Below are 23,317 nucleotides of genomic sequence, written 5' to 3'. Positions count from 1 at the left end.
TACTTATAATTCACATTAGCCCATATTTTAGGCCCAAACGGCCAGCCCCTCTATAATTGTTTGCCCTAGTTTCGATTAATTCCTCCCAGAACTCTCGTTCCTCAGTAAAACAAAAAGAAGCAAAACACCTCGTTTCAGGTAACAATTTCTGCTAAATTGTCTATTTTCCTTTGTTTTTTTTTTCTTTCTTTTTTCGATTTCTTTTATGGTTTTTGCATCAACTTCTGTGATTGTTGAATGTAACATTAAAAGTTTCGCTATGAGATAATCTTCTAGTTTATTATCTTCAATACAGTTGTTTTCTTTGTTGTAGTTGGTGGAATTGGTGGAAGTTGGAAAAGAAAAAATAAATTGATATGTATTCCTGTCTTTTTTTTTTCTCTGATTATCTAAAGCTAAATTATTATTTTTGTTGGTTCGAATGAACTGCTGCCAAGTACTTGCATTGGCTTTGTTAGGTTTAATAAGTTTTCCAATTTGAGTGTAATAATTTGGAGTCTCCCTATATTTGCAGTGATAGGATATTTGGGAAATGGCCAGCTTAATTTCACAGAATATTACTCATTCGATAGGGGATGAAAAGTCTAAAAGGAAGACTAAAGGTGAAGGGAAGGAAGAAAGTGAGAAAAAAATTAATAGGAAGAGAAAGAAAGAGCACAATGAAGAGAATAAAGAAGTAGAAATCAAGGATAAGAAGGAAATGGAGAAGCTTGAGAACTTATTGTTTGGATCTTTGTATAACCCTGTTGGTTTCGGGAAGGATGATGAAGATGAAAAGCGAGATGATGGCGGAAATGATTCTGCTATGTTCTTTGTGGACCGGGTTGCTGATAGTGCATTGTCTGTTTATGAGGGAGATGCACAGCTGGTGCAAGAAGGTATCGTAGAAGTGGAGAAAGAGCGGAAACCTGTGTGGGTAGATGATGAAGAAGAGAAGGCTAGTATAAAAATAGCAAGTGTGAACAGATTGAGGAAGCTGAGGAAAGAAGAGGGCGAAGATGTGGTATCTGGTTCTACGTACGTGGAAAGACTAAGGGCTCAACATGCTAAACTTAATCCAGGCACTGAATGGGCCCAAATTGATTATCAAAGTAGAAACTACAGTTCTGATGATGAAGATTCTGACGAGGAAGGTAAACATATTGATGACTATGGTTCCAAGGATGTCAAGTTGGTGGATGATATTCTTCAATCAAACGAAGATCTTGTTGTCAAAAGTCGCACGAAATTGTTGCCGGGGCTTCTTGAATATTCAAGACTGGTTGATGCTAATGCAGTTGATCCTTCAAATGCACCGATAAATTCTGTTCAGTTCCACAAGAATTCTCAGTTGCTCCTTGTTGGTGGGTTGGATAAAAAACTCAGATTTTTCCAGATTGACGGGAAACGAAATACGAAGATCCAAAGCATCTTTCTTGAAGACTTTCCAATTAAAAAGGCTTCTTTCTTACCCAATGGGTCTCAAGTTATAATATCAGGAAGAAGGAAGTTCTTCCATGTCTTAGACTTGGTCAAAGCAAGTGTAGATAAAGTAGGTCCTCTAGTCGGCAGGGAAGAAAAGAGCTTGGAAAGTTTTGAGGTATCTCCTGATTCAGATACAATTGCTTTTCTTGGTAATGAAGGATATATTTTGCTAGTTTCCACCAAAACAAAGGAGCTCATTGGGACACTAAAAATGAATGGAACTGTCCGCTCAGCGGCATTCTCTGATGACGGACAACAATTACTGAGCTCTGGTGGAGATGGCCATATTTACCATTGGGATTTGAGGACAAGGACTTGCATTCACAAAGGTGTTGATGAAGGGTCCATAAATGGTACTGCTCTTTGCACTTCGCCAAATGGAAGTTTGTTTGCTTCTGGTTCAGACAGTGGGATCGTAAATATTTATAACAAACAAGAGTTTTTAGGGGGAAAGAGAAGACCAATCAAGGCAATTGAGAATCTGACCACGAAAGTGGATTTTATGAAATTTAATCATGATGCTCAAATATTAGCCATCAGTTCTGGCATGAAGAAAAATAGCTCAAAGCTAATTCACATTCCATCATTTACAGTTTTTTCAAACTGGCCCTCTCCAAATCGGGCTGTCCACTATCCTCGCTGCTTGGATTTTAGTCCTCACGGAGGATTCATGGCTCTGGGAAATGCTGCAGGAAAAGTGTTATTGTACAAGTTGCATCATTACCATGATGCATAATTAGTTTGGATACAGTTGGCATTATGAGCCACAAATGTTTTTGTTAGTGTAGTAGGAGACATTCAAAGGCATGCTCTATTTTTCCTCCTTTAAGTTTTCTGATGTAACAGTATTTTCCAATGTATGGCAAGATGATTTGGTAAAGGACTTTCTCCTCTTTACTTTTAACAGAGAATCCTTTGTGCCCTTCCCTGTTTGCGGTAAAAGCCTGAATGGTTCTCACCAATTCCTAGTTTCAGTTACTATTAATGCAATTTACATAAAGTTGCAGATGTCACTCTTATCATTTAGTTGGCTTCATTTCTGGCAATGGTTTTGTTGACATGAGTGCAGAAGGTTGAAGAGTACATGGTCTGAAACCATGCAAGGATGAATCAGTTCTGCAATGGAGATATGGTGAGGAGTTGTTGGATTTTCATATTTTTTGTTCAGTGTCTCCCCAGCTTTTTTCATAATAGGATATATGAACGAAATAGGAATTTTGGAAGTGTGTCCATCTTCTTTTATTATTTGTTTATCCATGGAAATTTCAATATCGTGCCACTCTTTTAAACCAGCATTCAAGTAGCTATAGTTGTCTAGTTTTTCTCTGAAACCTCCTTAATATCATGAATCAATGTCAAGTAAGATCACTTTTGTTAAATTATTAGCAAGAATCAATGCTGATATAGGCGAGCAAAGAACCAAATGGACACATCTTGAATCAATTGGAAGAAAAGATCAGCTTAGTTAAGTTTTCTTGGTTCACTTTCTCCTTACATAAATTCTGACCAATTTGATAGCTAGATGGTCCTAGATAACAATATATTATGACATCTATTCCAGAATGGTAAAGACTATAAATTCACAGCATTAATATATATGAACATAGATAATAACAAGTTTTCGAAACATGTCAAGGATTCATTTCTCTGACATTACCAGATCGGGTGAGAGAGATACAAAACATCACATTTTATTTGGCGTGGATAAATTTGGCTAACAATGAGCATACCTGCTCAGAAATCTGGGGAGCTAAACTTCGTCTTGTTATATAATCATTCGAGTGGTTTTGTATCAAAATTGTATATTCCATATGAATAAGTAACTTGATTCACCCCTGTTTCAGAGGTGTCTACTTGTTATCTGCAGCAAAAAAAAGATGGAAAGAAACTGAAAATTTTGCTCAAACAGTTGGAGAGTGATGGTGAATTTCCCTGTAACAGCAATGCAACAAAACTTGCAAAATGAAAAGTGAACTTGCAGATACGTTTTTACTTCTTTGCAGTGGTTCTATATAAAATGGATGAACTCTACTGAAAAGGAAAAGGATAAGAAGCAGCAACTCACAAGACAAAAATGAAGCTGAAACCGCAGTGGACCTACAAAATGCTGTCCGAGAAGAGGTAGCCGCTGCTGGCTTGCCTGAGCTCATTTTCCGGCAATCGGAAATGAAAAAGCTCTTGTCTAACAACCTGCGAAAATCTCCAATGTAAATCTGAAATGCAAAGATCTGATAACTATTTTTACGATTTGAAAGAGAGAAATCTGATTGTTCTGTTCACCTTTAGGTGAAATTAGAGTGATGAAACTAATTCAGAATTGCTAGAAGAAAGAATGATCCACTTTTAAAACGTTACAATTCGGAAAGTAAAGTAGACTCTGAGAAAAATGTATCACAATAAGCATCAATATTTTAAAATCCTAAAACTCAGAAACAGAGTAATGAAACTTCGTAGATCGGATGAATGAAGTTTAAAATTCTAAGCAATCCAAACAGAATAGAAAATCTACCCTCTGAAGCAATGAAAATTAATCTAAAGTATCATCCTATGAATATTTACTCAACCACAGATCTAACAGATCATTTTCTCAGAGACTAGAACAGAATGCATCAAACTTTCCACCAAAATACTTTCGGTAGTTTTTACTAGAGCTAAAACGTTCGATTCCTGTTTCATATTGAAATAGTTGAGATTCATTTTTCAGATCATAAAAACTGGCAACAGAGGAGTTCAACAAAAACAAAAGCACAATAGCAGATTAAATCAAATATATGAAATCAGCACCTTAAGCTTCATTGTCTGATCACAAAAAGTGGCAATCATCTTCATGCGACGAGATTGTGATATATTCTCATCAAACGAGCAATCAACAGAGGTCAAAATCGAGGAAGCTTCGGATTTGCTTTTCGAATTTGAATTACTCAGAGCTATCTTGTGCGAATTCACGGTTATGCAGTCGCTTCTGAAATACACCTCAGAAGAACAGAAGCTGACTAGTAATCAATAACAACTCTGTAACTGAAAAATTGAATTGAATTGTTTGTTTCGAGTTCGAATTTGTCTTACTTTGGAAGAGGAGATGAAGATATGGCTGAGAGAAGGAGGAGAGCAGAAGCAACTTCACGTTCACCATTACTGGGAAATGTTTCTTTCATTGTTCCTTGAGAGAAAACGTTGATTTTGTTTCTCTGTTTTTGAAAATGGCGCGATGATACAGGAATATTTGAATTTTGTCTAAAGATTTTCGGAGCTATAAGTATGGGCTTTGCAGTTTCGGTTATTCGGATCCAGGATGATTGATTCGGCCTGGGCCCAATAGTCACTCTATATGTCCATGGGTCCGGTTGATTTAAGCAAATGTCCCTTATTTAGATAAGGGAAAATTACGCGGAAAAACAAATATATGTTAGTTAATTAGCTAATATAGTTGTAGTTTGAATTAATTACGGCTTGCAACTTAATTTTAGTTTTAATTATGTCTGTCCTCTTTTATACATATACAAATACAAAAGGACTAGAGAATAAATTATGTAATAATTTAGGAAGGTCCCTACAAAAACAAAAATTTTATTTAGCTCTTTGTAGTTTATAACCATTCGAGTTTTTCCTCTTTTTACCTCAGCATGGTTCCTTACCATAAATGTTGGGCTATTATGAGGACTTTTACTCATCCTAATCAATTTTAGGTTGATTAATTCTTTGAGTTGAATTTTAAACTCATTTTTATCTTCTTCGTTATAGAGCATGGGTTTTACTCTAATGATATATATACAATTATATGACATATATACAAATACAATTAGTCTCTCTCCACTCTTTGACCTTTCTCACTCGCCTCTCTCCTCTTTCTCACAATCTCGCTTGTCTCTCTCCTTCTCTTCCAATCTCTCTCGTCAGATATACAAATATATATATATATATATATATATATATATATATATATCTGACTTATACACATATACAGTTCGTCTCTCTCAACTCTCTGTTCTCTCTCGCTCACCTCTCTCATCCCTCCCCAATATCGCTCGCCTCTCTCCTTCCTCTTCCAATCTTGCTCGCCAGATATACAAATACATATGTATACCAGTTACATATATACAATTATTTGACAGATATACATATACAATTTGCTTCTCTCCACTCTCTGCCCTCTCTCGCTTGCCTTTCTCCACTCTGCCCTCTCTCGTTCGCCTTTCTCCTACCTCTCCCAATCTCACTCGCCACTTTCCTCCCTATAACATGTAACTACGAATCGTAATTAACAAACTATAACTATGAAGCGTAATTAAACTATTTTTGAGTGGCTATATGTGAAAGTTCCCCTTTAGATAAACAACACAAAATCTATTAGTTCAGGACCTAATTACAAGTTGTTACTTTAGTTTTCAAAATTACATTTCGTACTATATCCACTTTGCACAGATACTTGGCATCTCATACATGTGAGGGTTAAATTACGTACAATTTATTGTAAATACACTGTATTCAATAGTGATTTACATGTATTTGGAATACGCTAACTTACTCGTGTGCCTCTCTCTCTCAATGTTTTTGTATTTCAGAATGTATATGGGAATTTGGGATCTAGATACATGTACCGAGTGTGATACACATATACCTGGATATACTAACTTTCTCGTTCGCCTTTCTCCTTATATAAATACATAATGTATGTGGTATGCATGTACATGTATTGTCATTCGCATGTATTTATGATACATTGACTCAGTCCCTCACATCTCTTCTCTCTCGCTCGCCTCTCTACTATCTCATTCACTTCGTTATGTATCAAATTTCTTCATTAACACTACTAACTCTCATAATTCTTAAAAATGCTTACTAGTTTTTTTTTTTTTCCATTTATAGAAATAAAAAAATTGTGAATAACTAAAATAACAAATAAGAACACTGCGATGCGACGAGGATGAATATCACTTAACATTTCTTATTTTGAATTTTATGTATTCACTTGTCATTAATCATCATATTATTGTTTAATGTCTCAAAATTATCATATTTTATGTTTATTAAAAAGTGACATTTTAATTAGGAATTTCCTTTTAATTATAATACCAATAAAGCTTAATGTAATTATTTTCCTTTAGTAGGGTAAATTGCATAGCACTTGTAAAAACCAATTGCACGAAGTACAACCATTAGAAGCATCACCTTTGTCTTCCCTACCATAAGCAGTCAAATTCAGACTTGTAACAATTCAAGCTTCTCTTCCTCTGTTTGTGTTCACAATGCTCTCTCGTTTCATCTCCAAATCCTCACATCTCCGGCTGTTAACCCTAATTTCCCCCAAAACCCACTTCATAAACCCTAAACCCATTTCCCCTAAACCATATTTGTTCCCCCATTTCTTCTCCACGCGTAACAACAACAACAACAATAACAACAGTAATGGCAGAAATTCGGATCCTGATTTCTGGAAACTCTCTTCTGAAACCGAGCAATCAGTGTTCAATGAAGACTCAGAAAGTGTTGAGGGAATAGGAAAGGATGATGTGAGTTGGGCTAATGGAGAAGAAGAGAGTGGTGATGTGTTTAAGGAATCTGGTGAAGTGAAGGGCGGTGTTGGTGGTGGGGAGGAGATTTGGGCTACTGCTGAAGGGTATAAACCTTGGAGTTTTGATGCGGAAGGGGAAGGAGAACGGGTGTTTGATATTGGAGAAGATGTTAAGGCAGAAAGTGAAATGAGGGGTTCTGAAGAGGAGGATAAAAGACAGAGTGCTGAGGAGAAAAAGCTTCTTGAATTGGAAGAGCAAGTTCTTACTGGGATTCTTAAAGGTAGTTTTTAGCTAATTTTTTCGCGATACTTACAATGTTACAGGTTGAAAGATTTGTGCTTTATAATTTGGTTGTGAAGTCTTATGTTTACTCTCGTTTGAGTACTATTTGTTGAGCAGTGATTAGCCTAAATTGTCATGCTCTCTCAAGGTAATTTTAGCTTATTTTTCTTGCAAAGGTGTCAACTTTTCAGCTATAATCTAAACACCATTGTGAAAAGGCACCCTTATGCTTTAATGTTTCCTTTGATTTGTTTATATTAGGTGGCGTCTCGTCTCTGTTGAGTAGCAAATGACTAGGCTAATCTGTCATCTTTTCTAGAGTATAGAATTTGAGGTAAGGTAGGAGATTAGCTAGGAACTCCAGTCTTTTGTAGGTGCAAATTACTGTCTGATACTTATTGTGGCTGGAGTATCAACTAAGCAGGCTTTGACTTATTGGTGTCAATAATAACAAATTTGAGTTATCAACTTCAGTTTTATCGGATAGTTTAAGTACAATCTCAAATGATCAAGCTAACCGGAAACATTTTTAACTTTCCAAAACGTGACAACAATTTCCCAAACCAAGTGGCAGTTACTATATGACTGGCTTGATTATATTTCCTATACTATTGTGTTAGTCAAGTTTTTAGTGCATAGTCTAATGAGTTTGATCCAATTTTTTTTTTTTTTTAAGTAACAATTTTTTGACTCCATTGTGCTTTTGATGTTTGGAGAACTTGATATTTCTTGACTCATGTTTTAGGCTTTGTAGCTATTTACTGATTAGGTTAGTCTGTGTTATAGTAACTTGATAATAAGAATTTATCTCCCATCAAGTGCATTTCAATTTCACTAGGTTAGAGATTTTGAGAAAGAATATCCATGGGGAAGTTGGAGGGATGTCAGGGGTGGCCAGTACATGCTCTCGCACTAGTTATGCAAAACATTATACTGCACCTCTTCTTATTGCAACAATTATTCCTTAATCCTGTTTCGGAATTTTCTTAACAAAGTGCCTTTGGTTCCAGGTCCTAATCGTGCATTTGGGGATCTAATAGCAGCATCTGGAATCACGGACGAAATGATGGACAGTTTGCTTGCGCTGAAGGACCTGGATGGCATTAAAGGACTTCCTCCTTTAAGTGAAATCGAAGATATGCGTTATGAAAAGAATACTAGGAAGTCAACCAGAGGTGACATAGAGCGCCAAAAGCAAGAGGAAGTAGCCAAGGCGCGAGTCAAACAAGTAGATGAAAAGGGAAGGGCTTATGGGACAGGAAGGAGGAAGTGTAGTATAGCCCGTGTTTGGGTTGAACCAGGTGGTGGGAAATTTATGGTGAATGACAAAGAGTTTGACGTATACTTCCCAATGCTTGATCACCGGGCTGTTCTTCTTCGACCTTTTACTGAAACTAAGACATTGGGCATGTGGGATGTGAGATGTACTGTAAAAGGAGGGGGTGTGTCAGGTAAGCAGCAGTATGCATGCTGATGAGTTGTACTCGTCAGTACCTTTACCAATAATTTCTTTTTCTGTCCTCTAATCTGATAGTAATTGCTGCCAATTTATCTTTAAGAATATGACATCCTACTCATTTCCTTATAAAGTTTTCTTGCTTGTATGTATTACTGGGTGCAGTCTAGAACGGTAATCAAACAAGGATATGCGAAAGTAGGAGGTTCAAGCAACTGCGTAGTTTCGACAACTGCATTAAGACTACCTGTTTTTTGTGTGGGAGTCGGAGCCCTTATTTTTTTTTTACTTGAATTTCAGTGTACTACTAAGGGAAAATATAGGAATAGGAAATCTCAACAGTATGTTATGAATCAGTCTGCCCTTTAAACCGTTAGGCCTATAACTCATGCTTGATAATTTTTTTTTTTTTTTTTGATTAAGATAAGTGAATCCTCCATTGGAAGTTAAGATTAGTCATTTCCTACAAGTTACAAGCCTTTGCACTTGATACACTACTACATAATCCTTAGAATTTGATCTGAAAGAAAACTAAAGAATAGGAAACAACAGAGATGTTTTTTCCACTAGACAAACAAAAACTCACACAGTAGATATTCATTCAAGGAGACATGCCAACACATTCTCGAATCGACTTGATCTTCTAACTGGAGTTGTCAATACCACTTTCTTGATCTCTTCTCCATCTTTCTCAACCTTTTTCTTTAAGATCTGTTTTTCAGCTGTAAAGCTTCCATATGATGGAGAATCTGCTGTAGTATGTTCCACATCAGATGTCTGAGCTGGGTGGTAAAACACCTTTAGATAAATTAGTGTTGCTCCCTTCTGCTTCAATCATGCTGTTTTTCCTAACACAGCTTCTAAGGGAGAAGTTGCTGGCTTCTCCAACCATCATTTCACCTAGTAGTTCAATTTTTGGTGCACTGATGTGGCTGATCTCTTTCAAAGCTTCTTTTATTGGTCCACACAAATATGCTTGTCTAATGTTTCCAATGGCAGGTTTTCTCTCAAGGTGAGAGTTCCTGCGATTTTCTGAGGGATCATTCAGTGATTCTTGCAAAGATAAAACCTTTACAGAAGTTTCAGTTTTCCGCTCTAAGAGTTCTCCTTCAACAACTAGCAATAACTAGGTTGTTGGGTATTCAGCTTGAGGAGCTTCAATAGAAGCTTTTGGTTGCTTGTAACATAGATGATAACCAAAGATGTCACCACACTGAAGCTGCTGAAACTCCAATAATAATAACAGCGTTACTCGGTCCAATTTCTTTGACTTCAGCTATCTTCTCTATTTTAAATGAACGGGGAGTCCTCTTTAAAATCGTCCGCCCGTAACCCTGAATCTATTTCAGTGTCAAGATTGTTGATTTCAATTTCTTCAGATCCTTCTGATACTGTCTCCGATATTTCTGCGATTTTTTTGACTTGCTCAACCTTGTTGTCAGCGTCTTCTAGCTCAAATTTGGAGCTTGAATCAGCAGCATACTGTTCATTTGCAGAAGTACTTGAAATGTCATCAAGCAATACTTCAAGGTTCTCTTGCTCAGGATCCTAGGGCCGAGGTCATTAGTGAGAGGGTCATATGGCTTATAAGAGGAATCAGCAACAGAGTTATTTTCTTGATCATTATCGGATTCAGAGGCTATTGTAGGAAGAAATGGATAATTTTCCAGAATGACGCGAGATTGAATTTAGGGAACTGGGTTTAGACCCAAGATTTTGAGGCTTTGTGAGGAAGGCATTCACAAGAGCTGGAAATTTCGTTCCTTTCTGCCAAAATTTTATTTCTGATTGGAACTGAAACTTTGGAAGCTGCAGATATGGTGGGAGACATGAAATTCTTAGTCATGGGTTTCTGGTCAAGTGGCTGCTCATTTTCATTCGTTACTCTCGACCCAGAAATCGAACTATCTGGAATAGCAGAAGGCTTAGGAGAGCTCAATAGTGGAGTCCCTTTCCGTGGTGTTATATCCATATTTCTGGAAGCTTGATTATGCGTTTTCACACAATGAATTTCTTCTGATTTCAGAACTCCTCTTTCTTTCTTTCCTCTCTCTTCCTCATGCTTGTGAATTCTTTGTAAACAAAGTGCACATTTTACTAATACACACATTGACTCCAACCATTTCATTTCACCATAGAGAGTTCAAGGATCCTTGAACAATTCCTCCCAGTTTTTGGATTGATTTAAACATATTTTTACCTCATCTGGGAGGCAGCACTAGATACTGCAGCATAGGGACAGACCATTTTTCACCTTTCATGCCTTTTAAGAATCAGCAGCTTGGGAGCCATTTCTCTGAGCCTGTGAATTTTAGGAAAGTGAAAGATGGTAAAGAAAGAAATGGGTTCTCTGCTCCTTGCTCATTAGGCCTATACCTCATGCCTTATTCACTTTCATCTCTCTCTCTCTCTCTCTTTTGTACTCTCTTTAACTTAGCATGAGCATGTTGTACCCCAAAATCTCCAAATAAAAGATTTAGAGGTGATATGATATTGGGTAGCATGAGATATGTTTTTCTTTTGAGAAGGAAAGGCCAAAGTGGCCACTAGACTGAAAAACTTCCCTTTTTTACTGTGTGAAATGTTTTTTGATGTTTTGAAATGCATGAAATATCTTTTAATGTTTTGAAACTTGGCAATTCTTTCTCTTGTAGTTGATTTTCAACTGCTTTCTTCTTATCAGATTGTCCATTATGATGTTATGCTTTTAATTGAGAGTGCTTTGTAGATTAACTTTATACTTGCTTCATCTAGTTTGGTGAATAGTACGACGTTACTTTAGAGAGTGATCCCTGAACTAATAATCATGAAAACTGTGAAGCGGAAGAGAAAATAAGTGAGAACTCGGCTTGACTATTCCCTTAAGCTATTGGGGTTTAAATAACTACTCCCTCTGTCCCAATTTTGTATGACATACTTTCCTTTTTATGGTCCCAAAAAGAATGACACATTTCCTTATTTGGCAAATATTTAGTGACAGTATCAACCTTATACCCTTGTTGGATCCCACTTATTTGACAAAAAAAGGTTATGTGATTGGGTATTGGTCTATGTATGCCTTCGTGATTTTACCATGCTCCCTCTCCGTCATCCCCCCCCGAAAAAAAAAAAGATAAAAAGAACTACTTTATATTTCCAGAATTAGGTAGGAATATGAACTTCTTTCTTCCCAACTCTCAGTGTGTGTAGAGTGTTCTTTATTTTATCATTACGTTGATGTTTCGTAAGCTCTCGAAAATTTGCCTTAAATTTTTCTCTATGTGGTTTTGGATAATTGATATGCTCAAATCAGGTCAAGTTGGTGCAATTCAGCTGGGCATCAGCAGGGCATTACAGAATTGGGACCCAGAGTTGCGACCTCCCCTCAGAGAAGGTAATACTTACAGTTGCTACATGTACTGCCTCACCTAAGTGCTTTTTTTAGGGTTCTTGGCTTGTCAAATCTATGACTTCGTCTTTCCTACAATGTTAAGTTCGAAGATGTATATGTTGGTAATTGTTATAATGCCACAGTTGCAATCGAGCTCCCACTTGTTTTGCATCCCACAGTTCGAAGATGTATATGTAAATTGGGTTTGTATGATCAAAGCTGCTTATCATTGTCTTTGCAGGTGGCTACTTGACGAGAGACTCGAGAGTTGTGGAGAGGAAAAAACCTGGTAAAGCAAAAGCAAGAAAGAGCTACCAATGGGTCAAGCGTTGATCTGTTATGGTACTAACACTTGGATATTGCAGCAATTTGCATCCCAAAGGATTTGGCATCAATCACATAATTTCCCATTTGAAGCCATTGTTTATTTATGGCACGAGTATACAAAATTTGTTGCCCAGAATAATCCTAGTTGCCTGAGCTTTAGCCTTTTAGGATGCTCGCGTATTTTGTTGTTAGAGACTTGCTTTCTCCGCCACAATAGCATTTTCAAGTTTTGTCTGAGAATATACGCTTGATCAAGATGCTTGGTCTCAGTTTCCTGTCGAGTAGTGTGGTAGTTCGATTGTACTAAGTATTTTTTCTGTTTGTGCAATTATCGGGTGTTGTAAACTCTGTAAGATGGGCACACCCCTAGTGTTATGGTTATTATGTTGCAGTGTATTTCGTCTACATGATTAGACACAATTACTACCTCCATAAGGTAAGGGTAAGGTTTACCGAAGTCTTTCCGTGGCTTGCAATATTCAACTCCATGTCATGAGTTCATGTTGTGAATTCTCCGGAGAAAGAAAGATTGGTTATATTATTGGTACATTGGTTATAGACCAAAAAATAAAATAATGTACTGGTTCTTGTACTTATTCTTGTAGTATAACTACAATTTCTTATGGACTAGGATCGTAATTTGATATGGTTAAGCTATATTTTTGTCCCGGAGGCTTGAGCGAGGTTGCATTAGGTTGACCCGTGGGATAGATAAAAAATTAATTAAAAATAAAAATAAAATAAAATAGAGTATTAAAAATAAAAAGGGAGTCAAATTTCAAAATCTACTTAGATCATCATTATTTAATAGATGAAATATTATCACTTTTTTTGCTGTCTTATTGTGATCTATTGAATCATGACTATGCTAATGTTTTATTTAGCTAGCTGTACTCATTAACGGTTTAATTTACTTATTAATATCCACATTTGATTCAAGTGTTATTATATAAAATATTATTCAATTTCACAGAAATTTCATGTCCAATAAAATAGTTTTTTTTTACGGTTATATCTAAGATATTTACATGGAATAACAGTAATTTCAGATCGAACTCATACAACCATTACTTTAAGATTTAGTTCATAAATAGTAACAGTGTAACACCATGTTGTAAACATGTCTGTTCCGAAGTTAGTTAGCAAGTAGTAATACGTCATATTAGGTTGTGGTGTAGTGATAAAACTGTTTCACCTATCAGAGATCTCAAGTTCGAGCATACGTATGAAGCAAATCTTATTGAAAGCATCACCTTCAAATAGACCTGGCAGTATAAATTTAGTTGGGTTTTTATTGCGGGCTTCGAACACCGTGGAAAAACGAGAAAAAAAAAACACCTCGTGCTTATATATCGGGCCTGCCCCCAAGTTGGGAAGTCTACATAATTTCAGCTGCTGTCCAAATTTTTCTTATCTACTGCTACTGTAATTGTAATATGCTTTTTGTGCTAATTATTATTCTTGCTTTTGATTTTTGGGCGATATTTTTGTATGTAATTTGTGAAAAATGGATTTTTTTTTCTTTTTTAGATGTCAAAATCTGGAACATTGGATCTGGCTTCTGGGGTTGGTGGCAAAATAGAGAAGAAGGAAGTACTTTCAGCTGTTGAAAAGTAAATTTCTTTATTCTCATCATTTTAATCATACTTTTTATTTACTTCAAATTTAATGTTAATTTTGTTTCTGAAACTGCATTTATTTCATCATACATCTTGTTCACAAGTGTACATTTGCTTTATAAGATACTTATTATTGTTGCATATCTTCTTCTTTTTTTTTTTCAATATTTGTTTGTAAATGATATACATATCCTCCCATGGTTGGGGTGGAGTGAGTACTCCTTCATCCTTAACCACAGGTGTCGGGTTCGAGTCGCCTTTGTTAGGGAAGGATTTACCCCTCAATGTGAGACTTCTTGGCGAATTCAGATTTAGTCGGGCTCCAATACCCACATTGGACTCCGGGTGGGAAACAAAAGAAAAAAAAGACAGATCCTTAACTTGACCATTATGTCGTCCAACTTTGGTGTTCATAATAAACATTTAAATTTGTATAAAGTTGAAACAATTAACACACATGTCCTACAGTGGTCTTAAACATGACACTAGGAAAGAGATACGTAGAATATACCAAAATATCTTTTGAGATCTTAAATATGCCAATGAAAAGTTGAAATTAAAGAGTTATAAAAAAAGGAAAAAAATATTTTTTTAAATGGACTAAAAAGGAAATTAAAACAAACAATTTGAAATAGAGAGAGTAGTATTTAAAGTTAAGTTGAAAAAAATTGTATTTAAAAGTTAAAGTTATGTTAGGATATACATTTAACTTAAAAGAAGTTGAAATTTTGAGCCTGGAAAAGATTATTCACTTGAAAAACTGGTTAAATTTATAGAAATCGTCTTGAATTAGTTTTTTTCAAAAAATAAATCCAATGTCTACCCAAACAATGTTTTGACATTTTTTGGAAAAAGGGAAAAAATTCTATGGACAATTTTTTTTTCATCTTAATAGGCTTATGTAGTTCCATTTTGCTCATGTAATAATGGGTTATAAATTACTTTAGGTACGAAAAATATCATGCTTGTGATGGAGAAGCGGAGGAAGAGAGGAAAGCTAACTACATTGATATGGTAAGATTTGAAGAAGATATAATCGAACAATTAAAGAACTAACACGCACAGGTTGAGCCAAAATTTTTACTAAGGGGATTTAAAACATAAGTATATCACATCTTAGATTTGAATGTACGACCTAAAGCAAACTTTTGAACCCCATTATTGATATACTAGAATCTTTCCTTATGTCAAGGTTGTTCAACGATTCGCATATCTGCAAGAAAATGAACTCATGTTGTTAGCCCCACTTACACTGTATAATTTTCAGATGAAGGGAATTCAATTGAACCCCCTCGTGTCCATCTGACTAGGTAGTGAGTGATCTACCTTCGCTCATTGTCGGTGGGATTCTGATATTCTATTGATAGTTTAGGCCTTAGTTGCTCGGACTCTCTGACTATGTTGCTGCACCGTGTCGGATCATCCAAAAATGAACTACTTTTGAAGGATCTGACACACATCTCTGATGATATTTTTGAAGAGTCCAAGCAACATAGGTTTAGGCATGTCTATTCTCTTTGTGGCTTTTATATAGGACTTCAATCATCCAAAAATTCAATAGTTAATTCACAACATATGTTCTTTGTTTACAGGTTAACAAATATTATGATCTAGCAACAAGCTTTTATGAGTATGGTTGGGGTGAATCTTTCCATTTTGCTCCTAGGTAGGTACTTTGTTCTCTTCTTTTTAAATGGTGCTTATGGTCAGAAACCCATAATAATCAGCAAAAGTGAACTAGCAATTATCGTAGTTTCTTTCTTATAACAGATGGAAAGGGGAATCACTTCGAGAAAGTATCAAACGTCATGAACACTTTCTTGCTCTGCAATTAGGGGTAAAGCAAGGACAAAAGGTGCATTTCGTTGTTTATTTTGAGTATTATGGATTTCTTTTTGTTCTGTTATTCTTTCTCCTTTTTAAATTTTTTTCAAGTTGGTCATTCAGCTCTCGTTTAGCAAGTGCAATATGATGAAAATTTCTTGTTCCGTTGACAGATTTTGGATGTTGGTTGTGGAATTGGTGGCCCCTTAAGAGAAATCGCCAAATTTAGGTAAAGCTGTAAAGATCAGGTCTGTATATGGGATAGCTATTAGAATAGTGTAAAGCATGTGTGTTTGTCTGAAAATCTAGTTGTACATTTCTGCTCAGAATGTTTATATAGTCCTGCTTCTTAGCCATTTACTGCGGGGAAGTCTCTAGCTAGTAAGGAAGAGTACTTCTCCGTCTTAGTTACTTACCATCGAGGCTAAAACAGATCTACATTGCCAAATTACTCTGAAATCACTGTTAACTGTTGTATGAGTTTGTTCATTTCCAGACAGGTATCTGATATTGTTTACCTTTTATAGTGGTGCATATGTTACTGGAATCAACAACAATGAATATCAAGTAGCGCGAGGAAAAGTAAGTACTTTATGTGTGCGTGTATATGACCGTTTACTTCATTTTTACTCTTTTTTGGTGTGTGTGCGTGTGCGGTAATTTTAGGGATGTTAGTTGTGTTTGAACTAAATTTCAATTTATTACATTGGTTGTTTTGCAGGAACTAAACCGTATTGGCGGAATTGACAACACCTGCAATTATGTGAAGGTAATGTGACTCTTCTTAAATTTTATCCTACCATCAAAAGAGTAGTGGTTTTCTCATTGCGCGCTTTCTAAAATATGTAGGCAGACTTCATGAGTATGCCGTTTGGTGACGACAGTTTTGATGGAATTTTTGCCATAGAAGCTACATGTCATGCCCCAAACGTGGTATGCACTTTCAGAATACTTACGGGCACTTTCAGATACTTGAATTTTAGAATCTATAACTGATCATTTCCACAATATGTTGTGGATGACTAGTTTGATTGCTACAAGGAAATATTCCGAGTGTTGAAGCCAGGCCAATATTTTGCTAATTATGAATGGTGTATCACCGATTTCTTTGATCCTAATAATTCAAATCACTGTAGAATCAAGGTATCAAATCCTTTTTTAACTCAAATTTCTTATTCTCTTCACTTTTTCTGCTAACAACAAACTTTGTTCATACAAAACAGCGTGAGGTAGAGCTTGGTAATGGACTTCCTGATATCAGATCAATGGGCGAGTGCGTTGAAGCTCTAAAACATGCGGGTTTTGAGGTGAGCTGCTTATCTTATGAACTTTCGTACTTAAAATCTTCATTATTACTCTATGATCAGAAGTAGCACGTATTGTTAAGTTTTAAAACCATATATAAGCCTTGCTTCAACTCATTTCCTAGAAACTTCTTAATATATCCCACTTATACAAGACTTTGTTCTTCCTTATATGATCTCCCAATAACATTTTCTTCTTTTTTGTATTTTCACTTCATGCAAAAGATTATTTGGGACAAGGATATCTCTATCGACTCTCCTCTCCCTTGGTACTTGCCTCTGGATAAAAGTCATTTCTCCTTAAGTAATGTCCGTGTGACAGCGTTTGGACGCTTTTTCACCAGAAACATGGTAAGATGACATGTTTTCAACTATATGAATGTTGTTTTCCAATTATCAGTTCTTATCTGAAAGATCAATCTGTTTTATTATTAAATGTAATGATGTCAAATTACTGAAATGTCTGGATTTCATCCTGTTTAGGTCAAAATATTAGAGCTAGTTGGCCTCGCCCCTGAGGGAAGCCAAAAGGTTCAAGCCATCTTGGAGCAAAATGCAGACGCACTTGTTGAAGGTGGAAAGTAAGTGAGACCTGCTTGGTTCTTTGTCTCTGCCTTTCTGTTCTTATTTAACTAGTAAAGAAAGTTGAACAACCTAAAAATACCATCTACTTAACGGACAGACTGATTGATGGTAGGGCAACTAAACGTCTATGAAGACCTAAAATAAGTGTGTCCAAGAGAACAAAAAATAAGGTCGAGGGCCTCAGGGAAAAACGCTTTTGAAGTAACACAGTTAATGAGCAATTCTTTGACATGCAATGACTTGTTTTCTTCTCGTCTAGTCTGAAAATCTGGCCAGTACCCTCAACATTCCATCTGAATACTGAAGCTAAAGACGTCCTTTTGGAAACTATTTATGTTAACTATTAACTTATATCCAAACTAAGCTAAATGATAGCCAATTTAGTGCAGCTTTTGACAGTGAACTGTAATGAAGTCATTAAGCATATGTTAACAATAAACTATACACTAGTGTTGCATTATGCAAATACTTTCTTCTATAAAAGTTTTGCGTCAGGTAGTAATCCTTTCCACAATTTGGACGATGCAGGGAAGGCATTTTCACTCCATTGTATTTCTTCTTGGCGAGGAAACCTGCTGCGATTGATCCATTAACCTAATTCCTCCTCAATCAACTACAGGTTAAGGATGTATTTTGAGCATCTCTGACATTTAAATATGCTCCCCCCCCCCCCCTCCCCCTCCTCGATCGAGGCAGATTACGTACATTTTTCCTTTTCTGACTTTGAGAATCTGACCTGATTTTGACTTTCTTAAAAAATAAAATGTTGAGTTCCACGAGTGTATGGATGAAAATAAAGAATGTCATGTGTTTGCTTATTTTCTCCTGGAAGTAGAAGTTATTGACTAGACGAGAATCTTATCCTAATCAGTGGAAGGGTTCTTATTCCTACTAAGCACAAATTTTGCAAATTATAGAGACAAGCATATTTACTCTTGCAAATTCAATATGCACCAACATTTATCCTTAAGATACATACTTCACACGTATATTTACACATCAAAATGAATGTTGTTCCTTAATATCATGAATCAATGTGAAGAATGATCACTCAAGTTAAACTATCAGCAAGCATCAATGCTCTTACAGGCCAACAAAGAACCAAATGGACCTAATATCAATGGATCCTTTATCATTAGGGACGATTTATATGACGGAAAATCAAAAGAAAATAGTATTGAGAATGACTAACACACTTGAATCAATTGGAAAGTTTAGTTAAGTTGTCAGCAAAAGCTATGAATGCTCTTGTAGGCAAGCACAAGAATAAAAAATATACTAGCGACAAAATGAATATAAACTGCCAATGTTTGCTATTATAATCGACCAACATTGTCACCAAGTAAAGTGACAGGTTTAGCAAAACAACATGACGATTGCGAAAGGACGGCACTCAAATCTCATATATAGCTAAAGTAAAAACCACTCAATGGCCCAAAGAAAGCAAGATTTCTTGGTTCACTTGCATACATAAATTCTGACCAATTTGATGGCCAAATGGTCCTAGATAACAAAATATTATGACATCTATTCCAGAATGGTGAAGACAATAAAACCATTACCAAAGATACTTCCAACTTTTCAAACATGTCAAAGATTCATTTCTCTGACATTACCAACGTGCAAGAGACAAAGCAACTCCACATTTGGCATGGATAAGTTTGGATAACAATGAGCATACCTGGTCAGAAATCGGGGAGCTAAACTTCGTCTTGTAAATATTAATCATTAGAGTGGTTTTGTATCAAAATTCTACTCCAGACGAATAAGTAACTTGATTCACACCTGTTTCAGAGCTGTCTGCTTGTTATCTGCAGCAAAAAAAAGATGAAAAGAAGCTGAAAATTTTTCTCAAACAATTGGAGAGAGATTTGCCTTCATATAAGTCATGGTGAATTTCCCTGTAACCATAATGCAACAAAACTTTCATAAAGAAAAGTAAACTTGCAGATACATTTTTACTTTTTTGCAATGGTTCTATATACAATGGATGAACTCTACTGAAAAGGAAAAGGATAAGAAGTAGCAACTGAAGAGTCAAGTTAATATTTCCTCCACCTCCTTCTCATTTTATAACGCGGCGTTTGACTCAAGATATTGATTGAATTTGATGAATTCCTCCCTAGTTATGTAGAATAACACTATTAGTGAAGAGATTTAAGTACTTTGAGACATCTTAAAATGAAATCATATAAATTGAGACAGAGGAAGACTGCGTGGTACAAATCTACAGCCAAAAGAAAAAGAACTGCAAAGAATATTTCCAGTTTCGACTTATAATTAGATAAAAGTTAATGCATCATGCTTACTTGCTAAATTAACCACGTAAGTATAGGGATCTGAGGAACCCCCTGCTCCTGATCTCTTCACCTTTCCTTGCCTCAGCAACCTGCAGTTTTTTAATCCTTCATAACTCTAACATGAACAGCAGGTTATAACCATTATTCCCTTCATTCTTCGAATTGTTTGATACAGTCCCATTAGTTATAATAATACTCCTTCTGTCTCAATTTATGTAGCATAGTTGGAATTTCGAGAGTCAATCAATTATTTTTTTTGGGTCTTTTAAATATTTTAAGTTACTATAATTTATAGTACTTTTTAGGTAGTGTCCAAATATATAAATTTTATTTTAAAAAACTTAGAACTTCTATGTCTAAATTCACGTCTTTAAAAGTTTGAATCTCGAATTTGAAATTTGGTATTCAATCAAACACTAAAAGAAACATATGGAGAGAGAGAAAAGTGCTCACATTCTTAAGGCTTTGCTGGTGTCAGGGCTATTGCCTATCAGCTGGCGAATCTTAATTTCAGAAATGGAACCATGAGACAACACCCTCAAGATGGCTTCCGCTCGGCGGCGCAGGCAAGGTGGTGCGTTCGGGTTCAACTCCTTAGTCAACTGACTGTTTCTCTTCCCGTGAATCACTCTATCAGCCGCGAGACTTTGCGCGCAGGTAATGCCACTGAAGACAGAGTCAGTGGACACACAAGACGAAGATGAAGCTGAAGCCGAAACCATAGTGGACCTACAAAACATTGTCCGAGAAGTGGTGGCCTTGGCTGGCTTGCCTGAGCTCATTTGCGGGCAATCGGAAATGAAGAAGCTCTTTGATCGTCGCTGTCTAACAACCTGCAAAAATCTCCAATGTGAATCTGAAATGCAAAGATCTGTAACTATTTTTGACGAAAGAGTGTTTCACTTTTTGAACGTTCCAATTCAGAAAGTAAAATAGACTTGGACAAAAATGAATCACAATAAGCATCAATTTTCTCAAATTCTAAAACTCAGAAACAGAGTAATGAAGTTCAAAATTCTAAAGCATAAAGCAACAAAACAGCATAGAATTGCTACCATCTAATGCAACGAAAATTAATCCAAGTATATCATCTTATGAATATTTACTCAACCATAGCTGATAACGAATTCAAATCTAACAGATCATTTTCTTAGAGACTGCAACAGAATACATCAAACTTTCCATCAAAAGTATTTCAGTAGTTTTTATTAAGAGTTATAGTGTTCCGTTCCGTTACTATTCCTTGTAATAACTCCTATTATTCCATATTGAAATACATAGAGATTCACAAAAAAAAAAAGCATTACACTATTTTCCAAATGTTCTTCAATTTTCAGATTATGCAAGCTAGCAACAGAGGAGTTCAACAAAAACAAAAGCACAATAGCAGCGAAAAACTGAAGATATGAAATCGTCACCTTAAGCTTCACTATCTGCTCATGAAACGCGGCAATCATCTTCATGCGACGAGATTGTGATCTAGCCTCCGTGAACGAGCAATTAACAGAGGTCAAAATCGAGGAAGCTGAGGATTTGCTTTTCGAATTCGAATTCGAATTCGAATCCGAATCCATAGCTGAATTCGAATTACCCAGAGCTACCTTGTGTGAAATCTCAATTATACTATTGCTTCTGAAATTCAAAACACAAGCTGATCAGTGATCAACAACTGAAAATGCATTGAATTTTTTTATAGTTCCTTGGAGAGATTGAAGGAACAATGGCACGATCATATTCCAATTTCTTATACTCTGTAACTGAAAATGCAAATGAAAAATTAGAATTGAATTGTTTGTTTCGAGTTCGAATTCGTCTTACTTTGGAAGAGGAGATGGAGATATGGCTGAGAGAAGGAGAAGAGCAGAAGCAGCTTCACGTTCACCATTACTGGGAAATGCTTCTATCATTGTTCCTTCGAGAGAAATTTGATTTTGTTTTTCTCTGTTTTTGAAAATGGCGCGATGATATGGGAATATTTGAATTTTTGTCTAAAGCTTTGCGGATCTATAAATCTGGGCTTTGCGGTTTCGGGTATTCGGATCCAGGATGATTAATTCGGCCTTGGCCCAATAGTCACTCTATACGTCCATGGGTAAGGTTGATTTAGGCGAATGTCCCTTTTACTCTTAATGAACAATATTAGACTCGGAGCTAATGTTTGCTCATGAATTGGTCAAGACAAAACATTAGAATGTGATTTAACGATTGCAATAATTTATAAAAAATTTAAATTTTGGTCTAACATTGTCTTGTACTCCCACTATTGCAATTATATGGAACGATTCAGATTTTGAGAGGTGAATTTTTTAATTTTGATTTTGAATTTGGATGAGTTTAAAAAAAAAAAAAAATTACATATTTGTAACTTATATAAAAAGTACAATAAATCACAAACAACTAATAATTAAGCCAATTTTTATGTTATGTTCTATATACAACATTTCACTATGACATTTAAAAAACGGTGTTGTAAAAATATTTGACTGTATAAGAATTTAACTTCTAAAATATCACTTAGTATTTCCTAATTTAAGTTTGAAAAAAACATGAGCAACTTTCACATATAGCAAACACAAAATTCATATTTGTATGCTATAGCAAAGTTTGCATAATTGCGCTTCATAACAAACATATGTATGTATAATTCGCTATACATATACAAAAAAAATAGTTCTATAATTCGCTATACATATACAAAGAAAGCAGTTGTATACAAAAGATCAATTGTATAATCTGTGTATGTATAAAACGAGAAAGAGAGAAAGGCAAAAAAAACTGGACAGGAAAATATTTGAATTGTATAATTATAAGTGTAAAGGACGAAGATATATGTATTTGCATGTGTATATACAATTTTCTCTCGCTTTATACAAACAGAAGTGCAATTTATACATTTCGTTTCTGTTTGTATAAAGTGAGAGAGGCAAGTGAGCGAGCGAGATCTGGGAGAGAGTAGAGAGGGGAACGAAAATATATGTATATATACAATTTTCTCTCGCTTTATACAAACAGAAGTGCAATTTATACATTTTCGTTCATGTTTGTATAAAGTGAGAGAGGTGAGTGAGCGAGCGAGATCTGGGAGAGGGGAGANTAAACTTGCAGATACATTTTTACTTTTTTGCAATGGTTCTATATACAATGGATGAACTCTACTGAAAAGGAAAAGGATAAGAAGTAGCAACTGAAGAGTCAAATTAATACTTCCTCCGCTTCCTTCTCATTTTATAACGCGGTGTTTGACTTAAGATATTGATTGAATTTGATGAATTC

At 35.6% G+C, this 23,317-nt stretch overlaps 4 protein-coding genes across 4 annotated transcripts; 3 read left to right on the top strand and 1 right to left on the bottom strand.

The window, feature by feature from the left end:
• Positions 1-38: 38 nt before the first annotated feature.
• LOC125866057 (U3 small nucleolar RNA-associated protein 18 homolog) lies at positions 39-2,344 on the top strand. Its single transcript, XM_049546345.1, has 2 exons — positions 39-138; positions 515-2,344. Exon 2 carries the CDS (start codon positions 533-535, stop codon positions 2,198-2,200), a length of 1,668 nt encoding a protein of 555 aa, XP_049402302.1. The 5' UTR covers positions 39-138; positions 515-532; the 3' UTR covers positions 2,201-2,344.
• Positions 2,345-6,592: 4,248 nt separating this feature from the next.
• LOC125866066 (30S ribosomal protein S9, mitochondrial) lies at positions 6,593-12,806 on the top strand. The gene is made up of 4 exons (XM_049546356.1): positions 6,593-7,257; positions 8,270-8,710; positions 12,008-12,088; positions 12,327-12,806. The coding sequence occupies exons 1-4, from the start codon at positions 6,711-6,713 to the stop codon at positions 12,416-12,418; spliced, it is 1,161 nt and encodes a 386-aa protein (XP_049402313.1). The 5' UTR covers positions 6,593-6,710; the 3' UTR covers positions 12,419-12,806.
• Positions 12,807-13,783: 977 nt separating this feature from the next.
• LOC125866069 (cycloartenol-C-24-methyltransferase-like) lies at positions 13,784-18,687 on the top strand. Its single transcript, XM_049546360.1, has 14 exons — positions 13,784-13,843; positions 13,943-14,025; positions 14,979-15,045; positions 15,624-15,697; positions 15,802-15,886; positions 16,029-16,084; positions 16,383-16,437; positions 16,577-16,624; positions 16,705-16,788; positions 16,882-16,998; positions 17,079-17,162; positions 17,385-17,510; positions 17,643-17,740; positions 18,273-18,687. The coding sequence occupies exons 2-14, from the start codon at positions 13,943-13,945 to the stop codon at positions 18,340-18,342; spliced, it is 1,047 nt and encodes a 348-aa protein (XP_049402317.1). The 5' UTR covers positions 13,784-13,843; the 3' UTR covers positions 18,343-18,687.
• Positions 18,688-19,444: 757 nt separating this feature from the next.
• LOC125864214 (uncharacterized) lies at positions 19,445-21,951 on the bottom strand. Its single transcript, XM_049544128.1, has 5 exons — positions 21,863-21,951; positions 21,463-21,676; positions 20,498-20,877; positions 20,054-20,133; positions 19,445-19,555 (listed from the first exon to the last, which is right to left on the bottom strand). Exons 1-5 carry the CDS (start codon positions 21,949-21,951, stop codon positions 19,524-19,526), a joined length of 795 nt encoding a protein of 264 aa, XP_049400085.1. The 3' UTR covers positions 19,445-19,523.
• Between the last annotated feature and the right edge of the window lie 1,366 nt (positions 21,952-23,317).

This window comes from Solanum stenotomum, chromosome 5 (genome assembly GCF_019186545.1).
Source record: "Solanum stenotomum isolate F172 chromosome 5, ASM1918654v1, whole genome shotgun sequence".
NCBI lineage: Eukaryota > Viridiplantae > Streptophyta > Magnoliopsida > Solanales > Solanaceae > Solanum > Solanum stenotomum.
Note: the sequence above shows the minus strand (reverse complement) of the source record. Positions and strands in the feature narration are given on the sequence as shown.